Source organism: Chiloscyllium punctatum, chromosome 23 (assembly GCF_047496795.1).
Source record: "Chiloscyllium punctatum isolate Juve2018m chromosome 23, sChiPun1.3, whole genome shotgun sequence".
NCBI classification, from domain to species: domain Eukaryota; kingdom Metazoa; phylum Chordata; class Chondrichthyes; order Orectolobiformes; family Hemiscylliidae; genus Chiloscyllium; species Chiloscyllium punctatum.
In genome coordinates this window covers 59,805,120-59,822,938 of record NC_092761.1, presented here as the reverse complement: position 1 = coordinate 59,822,938, position 17,819 = coordinate 59,805,120, and the positions used below count along the sequence as shown (strand labels likewise).

At 42.7% G+C, this 17,819-nt stretch overlaps 1 protein-coding gene across 1 annotated transcript in view; it reads left to right on the top strand.

Annotated features, from left to right (window-relative positions):
• stt3a (STT3 oligosaccharyltransferase complex catalytic subunit A) overlaps positions 1 to 16,763 on the top strand; it is a 43,168-nt gene extending 26,405 nt beyond the window's left edge. The window contains 6 exon segments of the mRNA XM_072593066.1: positions 6,835 to 7,023; positions 9,544 to 9,660; positions 10,976 to 11,078; positions 12,909 to 13,097; positions 15,113 to 15,228; positions 16,476 to 16,763. Of these exon segments, the coding sequence (XP_072449167.1) occupies positions 6,835 to 7,023; positions 9,544 to 9,660; positions 10,976 to 11,078; positions 12,909 to 13,097; positions 15,113 to 15,228; positions 16,476 to 16,514 (753 nt within the window). The 3' untranslated portion in view covers positions 16,515 to 16,763.
• Positions 16,764 to 17,819: the final 1,056 nt, after the last annotated feature.

The following is a 17,819-nucleotide window of genomic DNA, read 5'->3' as shown; positions in this document are numbered from 1 at the left end:
GTTTCCCAATCTATTATGTCTGTTAACGAGAAGGCTGGCACGGTTACCCGTGAGTTGAAGAAGATCAATGTTAGATTTAGGGAATACTTCGCAGAGTTATATCAATCGGAGGGAGACGGGCATGGTGCAGCGAGAATGCAGTGCTTTCTTGAGAACCTAGACCTCCCCAGTATAAACACTGAACAGGTTTCCCTGTTGAATGTGCCTATGATGGTGCAGTAAAGCATCTCCAGGGTGGTAAAGCACCGGGGTCAAATGGATTCCCAAGTGAATTCTATAAGGAATTCATAAATGTGTTGGTGGAGCTACTACTGGGAGTGTATAGCTATTCATATGCACAGGATTGTCTGCCACCCTCTCTCAGGGAGCCTAATATCTTCCTCATTTTAAAGAAGGGGAAAGACCCAAAAGAATATGCTTCATACAGACCAATTTCACTGTTGAATGTAAATTTTAAAGTTCTATCCAAGATAGTGGCCTTGAGGTTGGGAAAGGTGTTGCCCTATATTATGAAAGAAGATCAGACTGGTTTTGTCAAGGGCCGTAACTCCACCAACAATATCAGGAGGGGACTGAACATCGTGCAGGTATGCCAGCAAAGATTGATCCCGGGTTTGGTGGTCTCTCTCGAAGCAGAAAAGGCATTTGACTGGATGGAACGACTACTTGTTTGGGGTCCTACAGCACTTTGGTCTGGGGGGACCCTTTGCCAGATGGGTGGCAGTGTTACATAATGATCCTAAGGTGGCAGTAATCACAAACGGCACTAAGTCAGATAACTTTAGTATTGGAACAGGTAGTCAACAGGGGTGTCCTCTATCACTGCTGTTATTTACCTTGGCAATTGAGCCATTAGCCAAGGCTATCAGGAGGGATCCTGAAATAGTGGCGCTAGGGGTGGAGATGGGGGAGCATACGATCACCCTATATGTTGATGATGGTCCTTTTGTTCTTGGCCAATCTGAAGAGTCTATATCTCAACTGATTCAAACAATTAATTTATTTGGCAGTTTTTCGGGCGACAGCATCAACTTTACAAAATCAGAAGCTGAGCTGGTGGGGGGGGGGGGGGGGGGGGTACTAGTGGAGGTGCCTGATCTGAAGGATGGAATGCCGTTCCCATTTAGATGGTCATCAAAAGGTTTTTTGTATTTGGGAATTTTTATTGCCCCTGCCTTCCACCATCTGTATAAATCCAACTATGTACAAAACTTGGAGAAGATAAAACAGGATTTGCAGCAGTGGGAGGGGTTACCGTTATCATGGTTAGGCCGAATAACCTTGATTAAAATTAATGTTTGTCCTCACCTGTAGTAGCCCATGAAAATGCTCCAGTTGTTGCTACCCAGACGAGTATTACGGACACTCAATGATTGGCTAGGTTCTTTTATTTGGTGTCACGGGTGCACCCTAATTAAATTTACCAAATTGCAGTTTTTTCAGGGTGAGGAAGGGGTGGATCTTCTGGACTTGGAGATATCAAATAAGCGCCCTGTTCACATATGTCGGTGACATATTCTGAGTTGATATGGCTTGATGTTGAAGCCTCTCAGCCGCGATGTCCCCTAGTTAAATCTATTATTTATGGATAAGATGAAATCCATGACCGAGCAGTGTAAGAGTCCAATCGTTTTAAATATAGTGAAGGCCTGGAGGATAATGAGGCAAGAGGAGGGCAATTGGCTTCTGACCTCGCCATTTACGCTGTTGGTGGGAGCCCAAGGATTTCAACCTGGGGCAATGGACTCTGGCTTTAAGGCATGGGAGAATAAGGGAATGTCTTGTTTGGGAGATTTATTTGAGGGGGAGGTCTTGATGTCATTTAGCCAACTAAGTCAGAAATATGACTTGTTAATAGGGTCCTCTTCCGGTACTTTCAGGTAAGGGATTATATACAGGGGAAGACCACACACCTGGCTCAGCTTTACAAGTCCGATGTGGAGAAAAGAGTGCTCCGGTGTAAGGACGCTCCTTCAGTTAGTACTTTGTATCATTTACAGAAAGGACGTGCCTTAGGGGACGTGGAGGGACTCTGTAAGACAAGGAATCGAGAGCTAGGAGAGGATATCTCATTGGAGGTATGGGAAGATACATGGGAAATGTAAGGAGAATTTCAGTATGTAACAGAGCGCAGGCCATGCAATTGAAGATTTTACATAGGGCAGATATGGTGCCAGAGAGGCAAGCAAAGCTCAAGAGAGGAGTGTCTCCAGGATGTCCCAAATGTAAAATTAGTGTAAGAACTCTCGCACTGCTACTGGTCCAGTTGTAAGATCCAGAGATACTGGAGTGCTATAATAACGGTGTTGAAGGACACAGTGGAGATCGAAGTTAAATTGGATCCGGTATCTCTTCTGGGCTTGCCAGATTTGCCCACTCTGTGTGAGGAAGAACATTCTAGTGAATTGGATGTCGGAAAAACCACCAGGTCTTTTGGGGCGGCATAGGCTTGTGACGGAGCATCTCCCCCAACACTCCCACCACAAAATGGAGCAGTTTTACAAGACATGGTGGCACTTTCTAAATTATATTGACGCAGACTTATCAGCAATATTAATCAGGGCCGTGGAATAGCTGTGGGAATTCGTCTGGATGCCCTTGGGGCCCTGGGAGGGGAGGCTGGGGGAAAAGAATACGGGTACTGTAGATGGTGCTCCCAGGGATGGAAGCCTGAGTGGGGATGTGATGAATAAAATAGAATAAAGTAGTGAGATATAATTTATGTTAATTTGAATTCACTTTAATTTAACTTTTACTTAATTTGTTTGTAGTTTAGTTTAAGTAGATAACATTCCAGTTGAATAGTAGGTAGCTCATTATTAATAGTATCGTGATATGACATTGTTGTAGCGCCTCTATCTTTCTGTATTTTGGTACTTTATTTTGTATATAAATGTTTTGTAAAATATTTATAAAGATTTCTAATAAAAATATTTATTAAAACAAAAAATCTCAGCTGACACCAGATGGGACATTGCACATAGCATTGACAAGACAGAGAAAATCAGCTAGGTTTTTCACTTCAGATTTACTTCCAATGCTGCCGACTGAGGATGTGGACTTAACAGGAGGATGGCAACAGGCTGCACTGCCGGGAGCTGCAGACAGGGGTAGATTGGAGCGTGGGTGAGGATGGAATGACCCGGGGTGGTGGTGGTGGTCTATGTTCATTGTTGTCTAGGCCTAGAAATGAAGAATTACCATCTGAGCAAAGCAGCAAGCTGCAGCAGATAAAACTAATCTTACCATGTTGTGATAATTATGTGTACTGGAACATACTGATCAGGTTAATCATTGGATATCCAATGTGGTGAAAATTCTCCTTTCTCAGTCAGCTTGCTCCTTTCAAGCTTGGCTGTTAAAGTGTAGCACTGCAGTGCTGTCAGTGCCTAGACTCGAGAATCATCCAGGCCACTTATAGGAGTGGGAGACTGCCTTATTAACAAATTTACAGATACCTATGGATTAATAACCAGGGTTCCAAGAAAGCATAATGCATAACAGCAACCTGCAACCCAGACGTTGTCCCTCTGAGAGGATTGGGAGATGAGGGAGTGAGGCAGCAGAACCTGAAAGGCTAGACTGCAAGTTTGAGTACATCATTGTTATAGTCTTGTTTGATTGGTTGTGATCTGGTTAAATCAAGGAACTTACTCCAGTTTCACACCCAGTACCCTGGGCACAGTGTCACCATGGCTCTGAAAACACATGCACTGATTGGTAGCATTTAATCTGCAATTAAAATTTGGGTGGAAGATTGTGTGCCCATTTCAGTCTTTTCAACACTCGAGTTAACACTACCCAGAGCAAAGCAATGAGCCTGTAACTCGTCCCAATCATTGTACATGCTGCAACCACAATTTACCAAATGAAAGGGAGCACTGCAGCAACTTATTATGATAACTTCAACAATAGCTCCTTCCCTTGTGACAACTAGACCATGAACACCAAGGACACTATCACTTCTGAAGCACACCATCCTGGCTTGGTTTGATTGGCAATCCTTCGTTTGTACTGGAGTTCCCTACCTCAGAGCATTGCCATGCACATGCCCCTCAATGTCAGCAGAGGTTCATGCAGGAGACTCGCCACCATCTCCATGGTAATGAGGGATGAACATTAAGTCTGACCTTGACACTGTGCCAGTGTCTGAAAACTAGAAGAAATGGGAGTAAATTATTAAAATGTAATTGTAAACGCAGCCTGTCAATGTTTGTATCTATGTTTAGTAGTTTGAACCCCAGAGCAGCATTTAACCATATACATGTACATTGAAGTGGCTGCAAAGAGACAGTAAGGACTGTAGATGCTGGGCGCCTGAGTCATAGATGTGGAACTGGAGAAGCACAGCAGGTCAGATAGCATCGGAGGGCAGGAAAGTCAACGTTTCAGACTGAGACCCTTCATCAGGACTGGGGACCGGGGAAGGGAGCACAAATAAATAGAGGGATGGGGTTTGCAAGGGGTGTAACCTCAAGAAGTGCAAATCCTGTCCCCACACCTCCCTTCTCACCTCCATCCAAGGCCCCAAACAATCCTTCCAGGTCTGGCAGAGTTTCATCTGCATGTCTTCCAATCTGGTCTCTTGCATCCATTGCTCCCGATGTGGTCACCTCTATATCAGAGAGGCCAAACGCAGATTTTGGAGACCAGTTTGCAGATCACCTGCACGCTACATGCATCGATCAACACGACCTTCTGGTTGCCATCCATTTCAACTCTCTGACCCACTCCCCTGGTGAATATCCATCCTGAGCCGCCTCTGCTGTCAAAAAGAGGTCGAACACAAACTGGAGGAGCAGCACCTTATATTCCGCCTCAGGAGCTTACAGCCCAATATCCTCCATGTAAAGTTCACCAGCTCCAAAATTGCCCCCACCCCAGCCTCATCCCATATCCTCCCTCCCTCCCTGACCTGACCTACCTGTCCACCTTCCCATTCACCTGTCTGCTCCACCCCTCCCCACGAACCAATCACGATTGCCCCTTACCTGCATCTACCTATCACCATCCCACACCTACCCTTCCCCACGCCAACCCCTCGATTTATTTCTGTGCTCCCTTCCCTAGCCTTGATGAAGGGTCTCAGCTCGAAACGTTAACTTTCCTGCTCCTGTGATGCTGCCTGACCTGTGCTTCTCTAGTTCCGTGTCTATTGATGTGGCTGCTGTTCTCCAGATCCAAGTTGCGCCCACTGTTTAAATGTATGATAAGAGAACAGACTTGAGTATTCTATTTAGTTGCCACTGATTATTGCCATCAATGTTTATATGCGAATACTTGTGCAGCTTCGTTATTGAAGTGTCACGCACCCTCTATGATTCATTGCATGAAATTCTTCAAGGGCACAGAGATTCAAAGTTGTCTTGAAGTGACCTTTTCCAGCAGAGAAGATGGCTAAAACAATTTTCTTTTGTGCTCCCTCTGATATTGTTTTTTTGTAATTTCTAATCAACCTATTCAGAGATGTTATTACACACTTCTGGGGCAGGTGGGACTTGAACCCAGGTCATAGACTCATTGAGATGTACAGCACAGAAACAGTCCCCTCAGTCCAACTTGTCCATGCCAACCAGCTATCTTAACCTAATCTAGTCCCACCTGCCAGCACCCGGCCCATATCCCTCTGAACCCTTCCTATTCATATGCCCATCCAGATGCCTTTTAAGTGTTGTAATTGTACCAGCCTCCACCACTTCCTCTGGCAGCTCATTCCATACAGACACCACCCTCTGCATGGAAAAGTTGCCCCTTGAGTCTCTTTTATGCTTTTCTCCTCTCACCCAGAACCTATGCCCTCGGGTCCTGGACTCCCACACTCCAGGGAAAAGACTTTGTCTATTTGACCTATCCATGCCCTTCATGATTTTATAAAACTCTATAAAGTCACCCCTCAGCCTCCGACACTATAGGGAAAACAGCCCCAGCCTATTCAGCCTCTCCCTTATAGCTCAAATCTTTCAACCCTGGTAACATCCCACCAGTCTCCTGTGGGGAACCTTGTTGAATGCCTTACTGAATTCCATACAGATCATGTCCAACGCTCTGCCCTCATCAGAATGGATGCAGTCCAAAACATCTTGGCTACAATCCGAGACCTCAGTTGGAGGAACAATATGTCCATTTAGATGAACACCTGCATTCCTAGGTTAGAGAGCAAACGATCAGCCAGGATCCTGCCTTAATTTCTGGGACATGCATTTAGTTATTTTTGAGACCGCACCTATAATCAAGTAGCCTGCCAGTAATGGATGCTCATAACTGTCTATAGTTATGAGAATAGTCAGTAAGTGTATCAATGCTGGGCTTTTGACACCTATTGGGTATCCTTTATAGTTTCTCATTGCTCAGGACAAAGGGAGTGAGCCAGGCCATCCAACAGTGATTCAGAAATTTCTGCTTTCACTGTTGTTTCTTTCTTTCTCATTTTGCTTTCAGATGGTGTCTACATATGCTTTTCACACCACCTCCAGACATATTTTTCATCAAATATTTGTCCCACTTCCATTGCCCTTAACCTTTTTGACGTGTAGTCTCTCCTATCATGCACCCTATCCATTATCTTCCCCTTGCTGTTTATTTTGCAACCCTTCACCAAACTCCCTCCCTTCAAAATAAAGCATCCATTTTTCGATTCTGGTTAAAGGTCATCAACTTGAAACATTAATTTTATCTCTGCAGGTACTGCCAGATCTTAGTATTTGCAACACTTTTTTTTAATTTCAGATTTCCAGCAATTGGATTAATTTTACTTTTGTTTGGAGAAGTTTGTGTCATTGCTTCGTGGACATGATGGAAATCTCTAACAACATTTTGTAATTTGTTCTGATTTAGGTAGCGAGTGGAATGGTGCTCGTAATGACCTTCTTTCTAATTACCTACACCTTCCATTCCACTTGGGTGACCAGCGAGGCATATTCATCCCCCTCCATTGTTCTGTCTGCTCGGGGAGGGGATGGAAGCAGGATTATCTTCGATGACTTCAGGGAGGCTTATTACTGGCTCAGACACAACACCCCAGAGGTAAGGGCATACCACATGACTGGATTCGGGCAGGCACTGGCAGAAGTCAGAAATCACATCTCTGATGCCTCCATGTGAAGCAGGAAAAGCTTCAGAATGGGCAGTCGGAGAGTAAAGCGGGTTAAGTTGTTTGGTGTTTCATGCTTTGATGACCCAAATCTGAAATCTTTTGTGAGAGAGATGAGACCTCCAGAACAAGGAAATGTAATAGAACTCTGTCTGGGCAGAGGTTTGCTGAATTGTGGCCACCCTTTGACTGTCAGTGTCCACTGCCCTTGGACTGCCTCCCTTGAAGTAGAGTTCAGCAGAAGTGCTTTTGGTAAAATAAGTGTTGTGTGCCAAAATGAGAAATAATTCAGTCTCTTTTACAAATTCAACTCGTACCTTTAGCTTGCATTTGCTCGTTTGAAATATTTGAACAGTAATATTTGATGCAGAATATTTGTATTGACCATTGTGTTCCAGTAACCCTCCGAAGTAGGAAAGTTTGAATAGATATTAGTGCACTCTTGCTGTGATAATACTGATTCTGTATCCCTTGTCTGCTTATTTGAAGATTTAAGTAATGGGTACCAAGATTAGAGGGGAGTTTGAGGGTTATTTTTATCCAGACACTGGTGAGGATGTAGAACTCTGTTGGCACTGATTGGCACTTCATAGTTTCTCACTGCTCAGGACAAGGGAGTGAGCCATACAGTGCTCAGTACCTTAAAGAGTAGTAGTGGCAGGAACTCTCCTCACTTTTAAAAGGTATTTGGGTTTGTAGTAACCTACAAGGCTATGGACTAAGACCAGGGGGTTAAGGGGGATTATGTGGATGGTTCTTTAATAGCTGAAAATGTGTTGCTGGAAAAGTGCAGCAGGTCAGGCAGCATCCAAGGAACAGGAGAATTGACGTTTTGGGCATAAGCCCTTCTTCAGGAATGATCTCTGATCTCCAGCATCTGCAGTCCTCACATTCTCCTCGATGGTTCTTTAATAGCCAGCGGGCCAAATGGTCACCTTTTGTGTTGTAAATGACTCCAATTTTAAAACAAAATAACGTGTAGCACACTTATTGGATTGTAAACCCAGATGCAATTAGTATACATTCTTCCATGGGTAAATTGCAAGCCCTGTGTTCAATAAATCCTCCAATTAATGCGTTGATGCCATGAAAGCTGCATGATTTGAAACTGGATATCCTCCAAAGAGGGGAATCTGTCCGTATTACCTGGTCTGGCCAGTAGGTGACTCCAGATCCCCACACTAGCTAGTACCTATTTGTTTGCAGGACATTAGGGGCTTCAGGCAGCATCAGTTTTGTTCCCCTGTAATCATAATTGTTGTGTTTTGTGCTCAAATTCTGAAAGTCTGAATGTGTCTCCCCAAACGACTGATTCCTTTTGTATTTCCATTCTGAATCGGTTGCTGTTCTCCATAAATTTCACATAGATGAGAGTGCATTGTCCCAGGAAACGAGTCATGGAGTTATATACAGCATGGAAACAAACCCCATCCGTCCAACCCGTCCATGCCCCCCAGATATCTTAAAGTAATCTTGTTCCATTTGCCACCGTTTGGCTCATATCCCTCTAAACTCTTGCTATTCATAAACCTAAATGTTATTATTGTATCATCCTCCTCCACCTTCCTCTGGCAGATCATTCCAGACAAGCACCACACTCTGTGTGAAAAAGTTTCCCCATAGGTCCCTTTTATGTCTTTTCCCCCTCACCCTAAATCTATCCCCTCTAGTTCTGGACTCTCCCACCCTAGGGAAAAGACCTTGTCCATTTACCCTGTCCATGCTTCTCATGATTTTAAAAGGTCACCCCTCAGCCTCTGACACTCCAGGGAAAACAGGTCCAGCCATTCAGCCTGTCCTAATAGCTCAAACCCTCCAACCCTGGCAACATCCTCGCAAATCTTTTCTGAATCAAGTTTCACAACATCCTTCCTCTGTCAGGGTGACATGAATTGCTCACCATATTCCAAAAGAGGCTAACGAATGTCCTATATAACTGCAACGTAACCTCTCAATTCCTATAATCGATGCACTTGCCAGTAAAGGAAAGCAGACCAAACATTTTCTTCACTATCTACCTGCAACTCCACTTCAAGGAACTATGAGCCACTTCAAGAATTTTGGTAACCTGTGCCAGTTTGATGGTGTAAAACTGTGAACTAACTATGGTCACAGTGGTTGTTATTGTAGCACATATCACCAAAAACAAAAAGGGTCTTATTTTTATTCTGGATAGAATTTCTGTTTCTTTAATTCCTAGGATTTTATTTTCTCTTGCTTCTATGGGATATAAACCACTTCTTGTTGGGGTGGGGAATGTCTATGTTAAGCAATAAGGCATTTGCTGGATGGACCACCTGGTATTTTGTTACGCATCATTGTCTATCCATTTGAATTTCTACTGTGATGTTTATAGATGATGTGCTGCCTCATGTAAACTGGTGTTGGGTTAATGGAGCAGCTGATTTACCTTCACTGCTCGTCTGGGTTACATTGAGCCTGTCTGTTTGCAGGATGCCAAGGTGATGTCGTGGTGGGATTATGGTTATCAAATCACAGCAATGGCCAATCGAACCATCCTAGTAGACAATAACACCTGGAATAACACTCACATCTCCAGAGTTGGGCAGGTATGTAGCTTGAGAAAAGATCATTTCACTTCAGAAACCATGTTATGCACACACTGAAAAGTCTAAGCAAAACCTATTATAGGGGGGCCAACTTTCAGATTCTATGAAACTTTCACCATAAGTTCTGATATTGATGCTGAACTTTCTGAGCAGTGCAGTAATATGCTCCTTCCTAGCGTTGAAAATAAGCACTGCATCAGCTGGAAATCCTGAAATAGCATCATACCCAATATTACTTTCTCCAGTTATTAGTTTGGCATCAGTTACAGAGGACATAGCTGCTGGCGTTTCATAGGATTTCTCTGTACTGTGATTGATAGGAACCTGACTATGACACCATACCTCCTATACTTCAGCACTCACTTTTTTTCCCCCTCCTGCATACAAATTTCAATGTGAAAGCAAAAGACTTGCATTTACGTAGCATCTTGCATGACCCAAGGACTCCCCAGAACTCATTATAGTCAATGAAGTGTAGTCACCGTTGTATGAAACGTGGCAGCCAAAAAAATTCGGAGAAATTTGCTGCAGACAGAAAGTAAATAAATGAGGAATTTGCATGTTTTAGTTCTGGTTAAGCAATAAATGTCAGCAAAGCTAGCAGGAAACTCTCTGCTGTTCTTCTTTGAATAATGCCATGGACTCATAAGTTCATCTGAACATACAGAATAGGGCAGCTCTCGAAGTTTCAGCACCTCTGACAATGCAGCACCCCCACACTACTAAAACTGGGGTGCCAAACCAGAAGGTATGCCACGACTGTGGGCTCAAGACTCAAGAAAATGCTACTAGTGCGCTGTGGCATTTTGGGTCTAAGATACTAGAATGCTTAAAGCAAAAAAAATAGAAGCTGGCCATAGTGAGTAGATCGGGCAGCATGTGTAAAAAGGGAAACCAGATTAATGTTTCAGATCAATAACCTTTCAAAACTAGTAAAGAGAGAGAGAAAATGGGTATGAAGCAAGTCTGAAAGCAGATGAGGAGAAAGGGATTGAAGAAGGCAGATTAAAAAAGGTTAGTTCGAGGGTGGAAGGCAAAAGTTTAAATGACAACAGGAATGATGGTGTGAGGCAAAGGGAGATATCAATAAGATAAAGGAAGGAACAAAAGACTGGTTCGAAAGACAGTACCTCAGTATCGATTAATTAACCTGCGATCTTGTCCTCTGAGATTGTTATAGAGATATTAGAAGATTTGTTTATTTATTCTCTGCACAATGGATTTCTGAGCATGCAAAGATCAGCAAAATGAGAGGGTAGCTTATCGATATCACATCTATATGTAACTAATGCTGGGTATATTTATCCACTACTAGGCAATGGCATCCCCGGAGGAGAAGGCCTACGAGATCATGAGGGAGTTAGATGTCAGCTACGTATTGGTCATTTTTGGAGGTCTCACAGGATATTCCTCTGATGGTAAGCTTTCTTTGTATTTTATACATTGCATCATGAGGTGCTGCATAAATACTTAGAGAAGCCCACTCCACAATTTGAGACAATAAGAAATAGGCACAGGATATTTCACAGCCAATTTACTTAACTGACCCTTGAATATATCTGATCACTCAGCCTTCATTGTTCCCTTGAGTAGGGAATTCTAAAACTTTACAACCTTCAGAGAAGAATACATGCGGCAGTGGGTGAATCTGGCCTTCAGACTTTCAAGTCTCACAGGAAAATTCAATCACTGCGCAACAAATCAGAAAAATGGCATCCCCGTCTAAAGGAAGGAAATGGTGAAGAGCTTCATTCCCTCTAATCTGCTTTCTAGGTAAGCAGGCCTACAGGATCTGTGCACAGCAGCGACTTCTTGAGCCAGCAGTCAGTGTCATGATCAGCGTGCTGGGCACAGAATCTTGGAGCTTAGAGGGAAGACAGGTGAGGAGCCACTCTTCCACTCACACGCTGGTTAGCTCCTATACTTGCTACAAACCTACAAACAGCAAATGTGGGAGAGATCTACAGTGTGTTTGGAGGAGCAAAGTGAATTACACCAGTCAGCGTGGACAGGATTAGGCAGTAAGAGTCTGGTTAGGGAAGGGAAGAAGGCTCCAAGGAGCACAGTTGGGACTGAGGGGTGTGTGAGACTGTGAAGTGGGGAGAGAAGACCTGCAGTCAGTGAGGAAGTAAAAGCTGTAAAGTTGGGAGAGGATCTGTAAGGACCGTATCTTGGAAGGTCTCAAATTGAGACTCCATATGTATCAAAGTAACTGAATGGCTTTTGAAGAATTGCCAGTTTTCAGGCAATCTTTGTTTTATAGCTCAGTACTGTGGAGGGCAGTACATGGGGAGTGTATTATTACAGTCTTGTTCCCAAAGATTGACTTTATACTGTTTTTGACAAATTTAAATCTTCAATCTCGTGTCTAATAATCTACCACAGAACAGAAAAGGAGGCCACTTTGCCCACTGATTCCAGTGTTACCTCTAAATCTCAAGCCGCTCATTCCAATCCAATCCTTTTTTTTAACATATTCTTCCTTTTCAATTGTTTATCGAGTTTTCTGTTTGTCATGCTGTAATTCCTGATTTTATTAAGGGGAGCAGTGACAAATAAAATGGCATACAGTGAAAGATTTTTGATTCCTTACTAATATTTAGTATGACTCTAAAACAATAAAAATTCCAAATTTATTATAATATTTCTAGTCTTGCTGCAAATTGTTAGAGAGGCATACTTTGTGAGAAAGGCAAACCAGGAAGTCGCCTACTTGCCTAAACCTTGAATGGTGCTGGAACAAGAGGGAAGTGGACAATAAATGCTCCCACTCTGAACTACGTGCTGCTCTTCAATTTGATTCAGGCTTTGACAAAATAAGTTAAAACATCAGAGTTTCATGAACAAGGATTCCAAGTGAGCTTTAAATCATTTCTGTATTTCCATTTTTCTAATTTAGATTTAGATCTTTATTGTCATGTGTATTCAAATACAGGGATACAGTGAAAAGTATGTAACATTGCCATTCTCCAGCACCATCTTAGTATACAAAAGACGGGACTAAAAACAGAAGGACCAGCCAAAAGAAGGTGTCCAGATCACTGCCCTGTCTCTGCCAGGAGTCCTCACCACCTGAAAAACAAAGCCACAAAGTCCATCCCTCAGTCTGTGAACACCCAGGTGCCCGCTACCGCTGGAACAATGTCGTCATTCTCCAGCCGTGGAATTCAAATGGTGCTAAATGATACTGAGCAGAGCTTTTAGTTTTAAACTTCATTCAGTTCCATTTATCATTTTCTTTGTTTTAGATATAAACAAGTTCTTGTGGATGGTGAGAATTGGAGGAAGCACTGACACAGGCCGACACATCAAAGAGCATGATTACTACACCCCAACTGGAGAGTTCCGCGTCGACAGAGAGGGATCCCCTGTCCTGCTCAACTGCATGATGTACAAAATGTGTTACTATCGCTTTGGTCAAGTCTACACTGAAGCTAGTGAGTGCCTTCAATGTGTATGTTTTTAATGTGTGTTGACCCAGTTCAACTGTACTGTCAGGGCACAAAAGTTTACACTTGACTGTAATTCTAGGAGAATCCTAGCCTGAACTGGGAAAGCCTTGTATTTGTACAGTTCCTTGTACACCTGCCAGCTTTACAACAATTAAAACAGTGTCCAAGTTTGGTCACGATTGTGATGCTGTGAATACAGTAAACAGTTTGCATGCAGGATTATCCCACAAATATCATTGAAGTAATGATCAGGTAAATTGTTTTAAGGATACCATTTGAGGGATAAATGTTGGCTTGCTCAATGAGGTCAGTTTGTCTCTCATTAAGTGACTTTGGTTTACTGTCCTACACTAAAGGTGGTATCCCTTACCACTGCTGCTGTACACTGTCAGCTCTGATTATGTACTTAAGTCTCTTTAATGAGGAGTGAACCCACAAATTTTTGACAGTGAGGTGAGACACCATTTGTTTGGTGTCAAAGATCAGGAGGGAGTGAGGACTGCAGATGCTGGTGATCAGAGTCGAGAGTGTGGTGCTGGAAAAGCACAGCAGGTCAGGCAGCAATCGGAGGAGCAGGAAAATCGACGTTTCGGGCATAAGCCCTTCATCAGGAATGAGGCTTGTGGGCCAAGGGAGCTGAGAGATAAATGGACGGGGGAAGGTAGCTGAGAAAGCGATAGGTAGATGAAGATGAGGGAGAAGCTTGATAGGTCGGAGAGGAGGGTGCAGCGGATAAATGGGAAAGGTGATGGACAGGTCAGGAGGGAGGTGCCGAGTTGGAGGCTTGGAACTGAGATAGTGTGGGGGAAGGGGAAATGAGGAAACTGGTGAAATCCACATTGATCCCACGTGATTGCAGGGTCCCGATGAGGTGTTCTTCCTCCAGGTGTTGGGTGGTAAGAGTTTGGTGATGGAGGAGGCCCAGGACCTGCATGTCCTTGACAGAGTGGGGGTGGGGGAGTTGAAGTGTTCATCCACAGGGCAGTGGGGTTAAGATCAGTTGAGCACCATCGTAAATTTTGTGAATAGTTTGGTCATGGAACAAGCAGGCAGAATATAAAAGGAGGCACATTCTAAAATGGATTACCTGTTGCTTATCTTCCTTATGACCATTTTTTTGTACACGTGGATATGTGGAAATATGTCCTTCACATGTTATTGTGAAACTGTAAACATAACCCAAAAGGTGAAAGGAGAGATTCATACCTGCACAGGAATTTTAAACTATGCCAGTTCTCTCTCTCAAGCATTTAGCTCATTGAGATTACAGGGCACATGGCTTTAATCCTAAAACCTGCTGGTAACAAAAAGATGGGATCTGAAATTATAGGGTTTTGGGGGTGAAGCATTCGATTACAGTGTTGAATCTTGAAGTTTCCCCCAAGGATGCCTGCAAACGTACAGTTAGATTCCAGTGTTTATCACTTGTCCCTTGCCCATACTGTAAACTGTAGAGTATTTCCTTTCTCCTTGGAAGAATGCGTAGTTAGATTTGAGTCATACCCCCAAGCAATCTCATTCTCCCTTTAAGATTGCCATAACTTTATAATGATACATAGAGTTTAAAACTTCCCGATTACTTTTAAGAATCAATTACTTTCCCACCTTTTCAAGTGTTAAGGATTTCTCATCAGGTATTACACAGCTTAAATGGAGTTTACTGGTTAATTAAAGCTAAACGTTATGTCAGGCACTGTGAAGCGATTTTATTAGTTTAACTGAACCTTATCAGGAATGTCGAGGTAAAATACACTATATAACTTTGAACATTAGTTCTCTATACCTTACCCAATGTACTCAAATTCTACCCACTGAAGACTTGCCTCACCACCCACCCCTATCCCTCAACTTCAATGCTGCACCATTCTGATTTAGCAATTTCACATATGCATTGACTTTTTTTTTCCTGAATCCTACGCTGAGACTGTCTCAGGACACAGTCTTAATCAAGGAATTAATTGACAATGCAATATTAACAGTGCCATTGTTTTTTCCCACAGAACGCCCACCTGGTTATGACAGAGTAAGGAATGCCGAGATTGGGAACAAAGACTTTGAGCTTGATGTTCTAGAAGAGGCGTACACCACCGAGCACTGGCTAGTCCGTATATATAAGGTGAGTTCTGAAAACACTATGCCCTACCCTCTGGGCACTATGGCTTGCAATTGCAAGGTGACCTCAGAGTTTCCTGGTGGTTTCAACTCCTGGTTGTAGGATCTGTTTTCAAAGTTGATCTGCCAAGTTGTACTGAAATACCACAGCTTGGAAATTCCAGCTTCACTCTGCCATCTGTGATAAATTATCTGATCATTGCATCTACCTTCTTGATCCATATGTTTCAATGAGATCACCTCTTGCTTTACTAAACACAGGTCCAGGCTCCTCAATTTCCTCTTGTGGCACAGTCCTGCAATCTGAGAGATCAGTCAAATGAACTTTTGCTAACTTTCCTCCATAACAAGTTCATCCATCCTTAAGTAGACTGAATCTTATGCACGGTGTGGTGTTACCAAAGCTTTATACAACTGAAGCAAGACTGCTTTATTTCCATACTCACATCCAGTTGGTTTGTTGAAGCTGATTGTATTGATCCTAATGCAGTTACCATTTGTAAAGGTATCTGGATGTATTGATGTTGAGTTAGTGTGCACAAGCACAGAATTACAAGTTAGTTCACGGCCAAACCTTCATAAAGTAAGCTTTTTGTAATCCCCACCCAAAAACAGTTAAGAATTGGAGATGCCGGTGTTGGACTGGGGTGTACAAAGTTAAAAATCACACAACACCAGGTTATAGTCCAACAGGTTTAATTGGAAGCACACTAGCTTACGGAGCGATGGGAGCGTTGCTCCGAAAGCTAGTGTGCTTCCAATTAAACCTGTTGGACTATAACCTGATGTTGTGATTTTTAACTAAAAACAATTAAAATCTTTAAGGGACAATACTCTAGAAAATTTCTCTCTGACTGACACCTTCCAGTAACACCATCGACCAAATATTATCAAAAACTTTTTACATGAAGCAGTCCCTATCCTGGTTAGGAACCGACCCCAGCTCATTTTTCAAGACGGAGACTTGGCCCATAAGTGCCCTGTTGGCATTGTACTCCAGAGTCTGCTGTTCCTGGGAGGAGTAGTCCAACATCCAGTCTATCGGCAGTTGGATTGCATTTGTATCCTCTGAGCTTCCACAATCTGTTAACCTGGAATAATCTATCAATATAGACACCATCTGACCGTTTATTTGTAAAAGCATGTTAGGTCCTGCAGATGCTGGAAATCTGAAATACAAACAGATTATGGTATTTATTCTAGTGATAGCTCATAAGCCTGAAACATTAACTCCTCCTCATCTCCTCACAGGTGAAAGATTTGGATAACCGAGGGCTCTCAAGAACGTAAAACAAAGAAATGAAGCAGCTACGACTGATAGCAGCACTGAGGCCTTGTCCTGTGAAGAAGAGCTGTATTTTTTTTATATACACTAGTTTGGGAATAAAGGAAGAGATCGGAGAGTTTGTTTACATGTTGCGTTCTGTCTGCAGCAATCTGTCTCAAATGTAAAATTGATAGAGTGATTCACGATGAGTGACCAAAAAGTCATTATGTGGGCTTAAGTTCTATACTGGTCAAATAAAGGGTTCAGTTGGACATTTTGGAACAGTGTGTTTGCTTCTCTTCAGAGGATGCCTGGTTTGATTCTGATCGGTAATTGTTCCTCCTGTTCAAATATTTTCCCACTTCCTCCCCTTGAAACTTCTAATTAGCTTTTGTATTTCAATGGGTACTTCCCTGTCCCTGCACCCCACTGTGCTTGATTGCTCACACTCTGTTTTCACCCAACATCCAGCCATGCTCTAGAACAATGTCATATGCAGCACTGTATGGAGATTAGTTAGTTATTTGGCTGGAGTAGTGTCACAAGAGGTTGTGACCTCTCCCAATATCTATGTCCCAACATTTTTCAACTGGATGGTAGCCCAGGATCAAACCTTTGTAATTGTACAGCTCATTGGTATATACACAAAGACGTGGGAAGACTTTAGATTTTATTGCTCTTTAAGCACACGCAATTATAAAAACGTCATAGAATTTGGAGCACATTGTCTATTTAGGACAACTTATAGCTTTCCTGTGAAATCCTGTACTAGATATTTGTTCCACATTATGCAAAATGGTCCTATATTCTGATGCTGCTTTCTGAGATTAGTGACTGACCCTGTATGGGTCCCAGATGCTCTCAAGGATTTCAGGCCAGAGGTTATAGGAGGATCGTATAGTTGAGGCATTGCTGCTATGTATAATATACTGCTATACTTACACAACTGTAGTGTCTATACTGTAACCCTGATTGACACATTATCAGGGAAAATTTGGACACACAAGAAGGCCATTTGGCACATCAGTTCTGTGCTTGTCAAGAAGAGTGTTCTGCCCTAATCCCTATTTCAAGCTCTGAGTTTGTAGCTCCAGGAAAAACACACATAGGTTAAATCAGATCGTGTTAATCGCAACTGATTTTTAAAAGTGCAACGAGTGCTTCTTCATCTTTCCTAACTTTTCGGGCAGAAAATTCTTTGGAGTGTAAGAGGTATCCTCAATGCAACTCTAATTGTTTCACTATTTTAAATCAATGCACCATTGGTTATTAATCTTTTGAATTAAGTGCTTTTCTACTCTATTAGGTTGCTCTTAGTTTCATACATT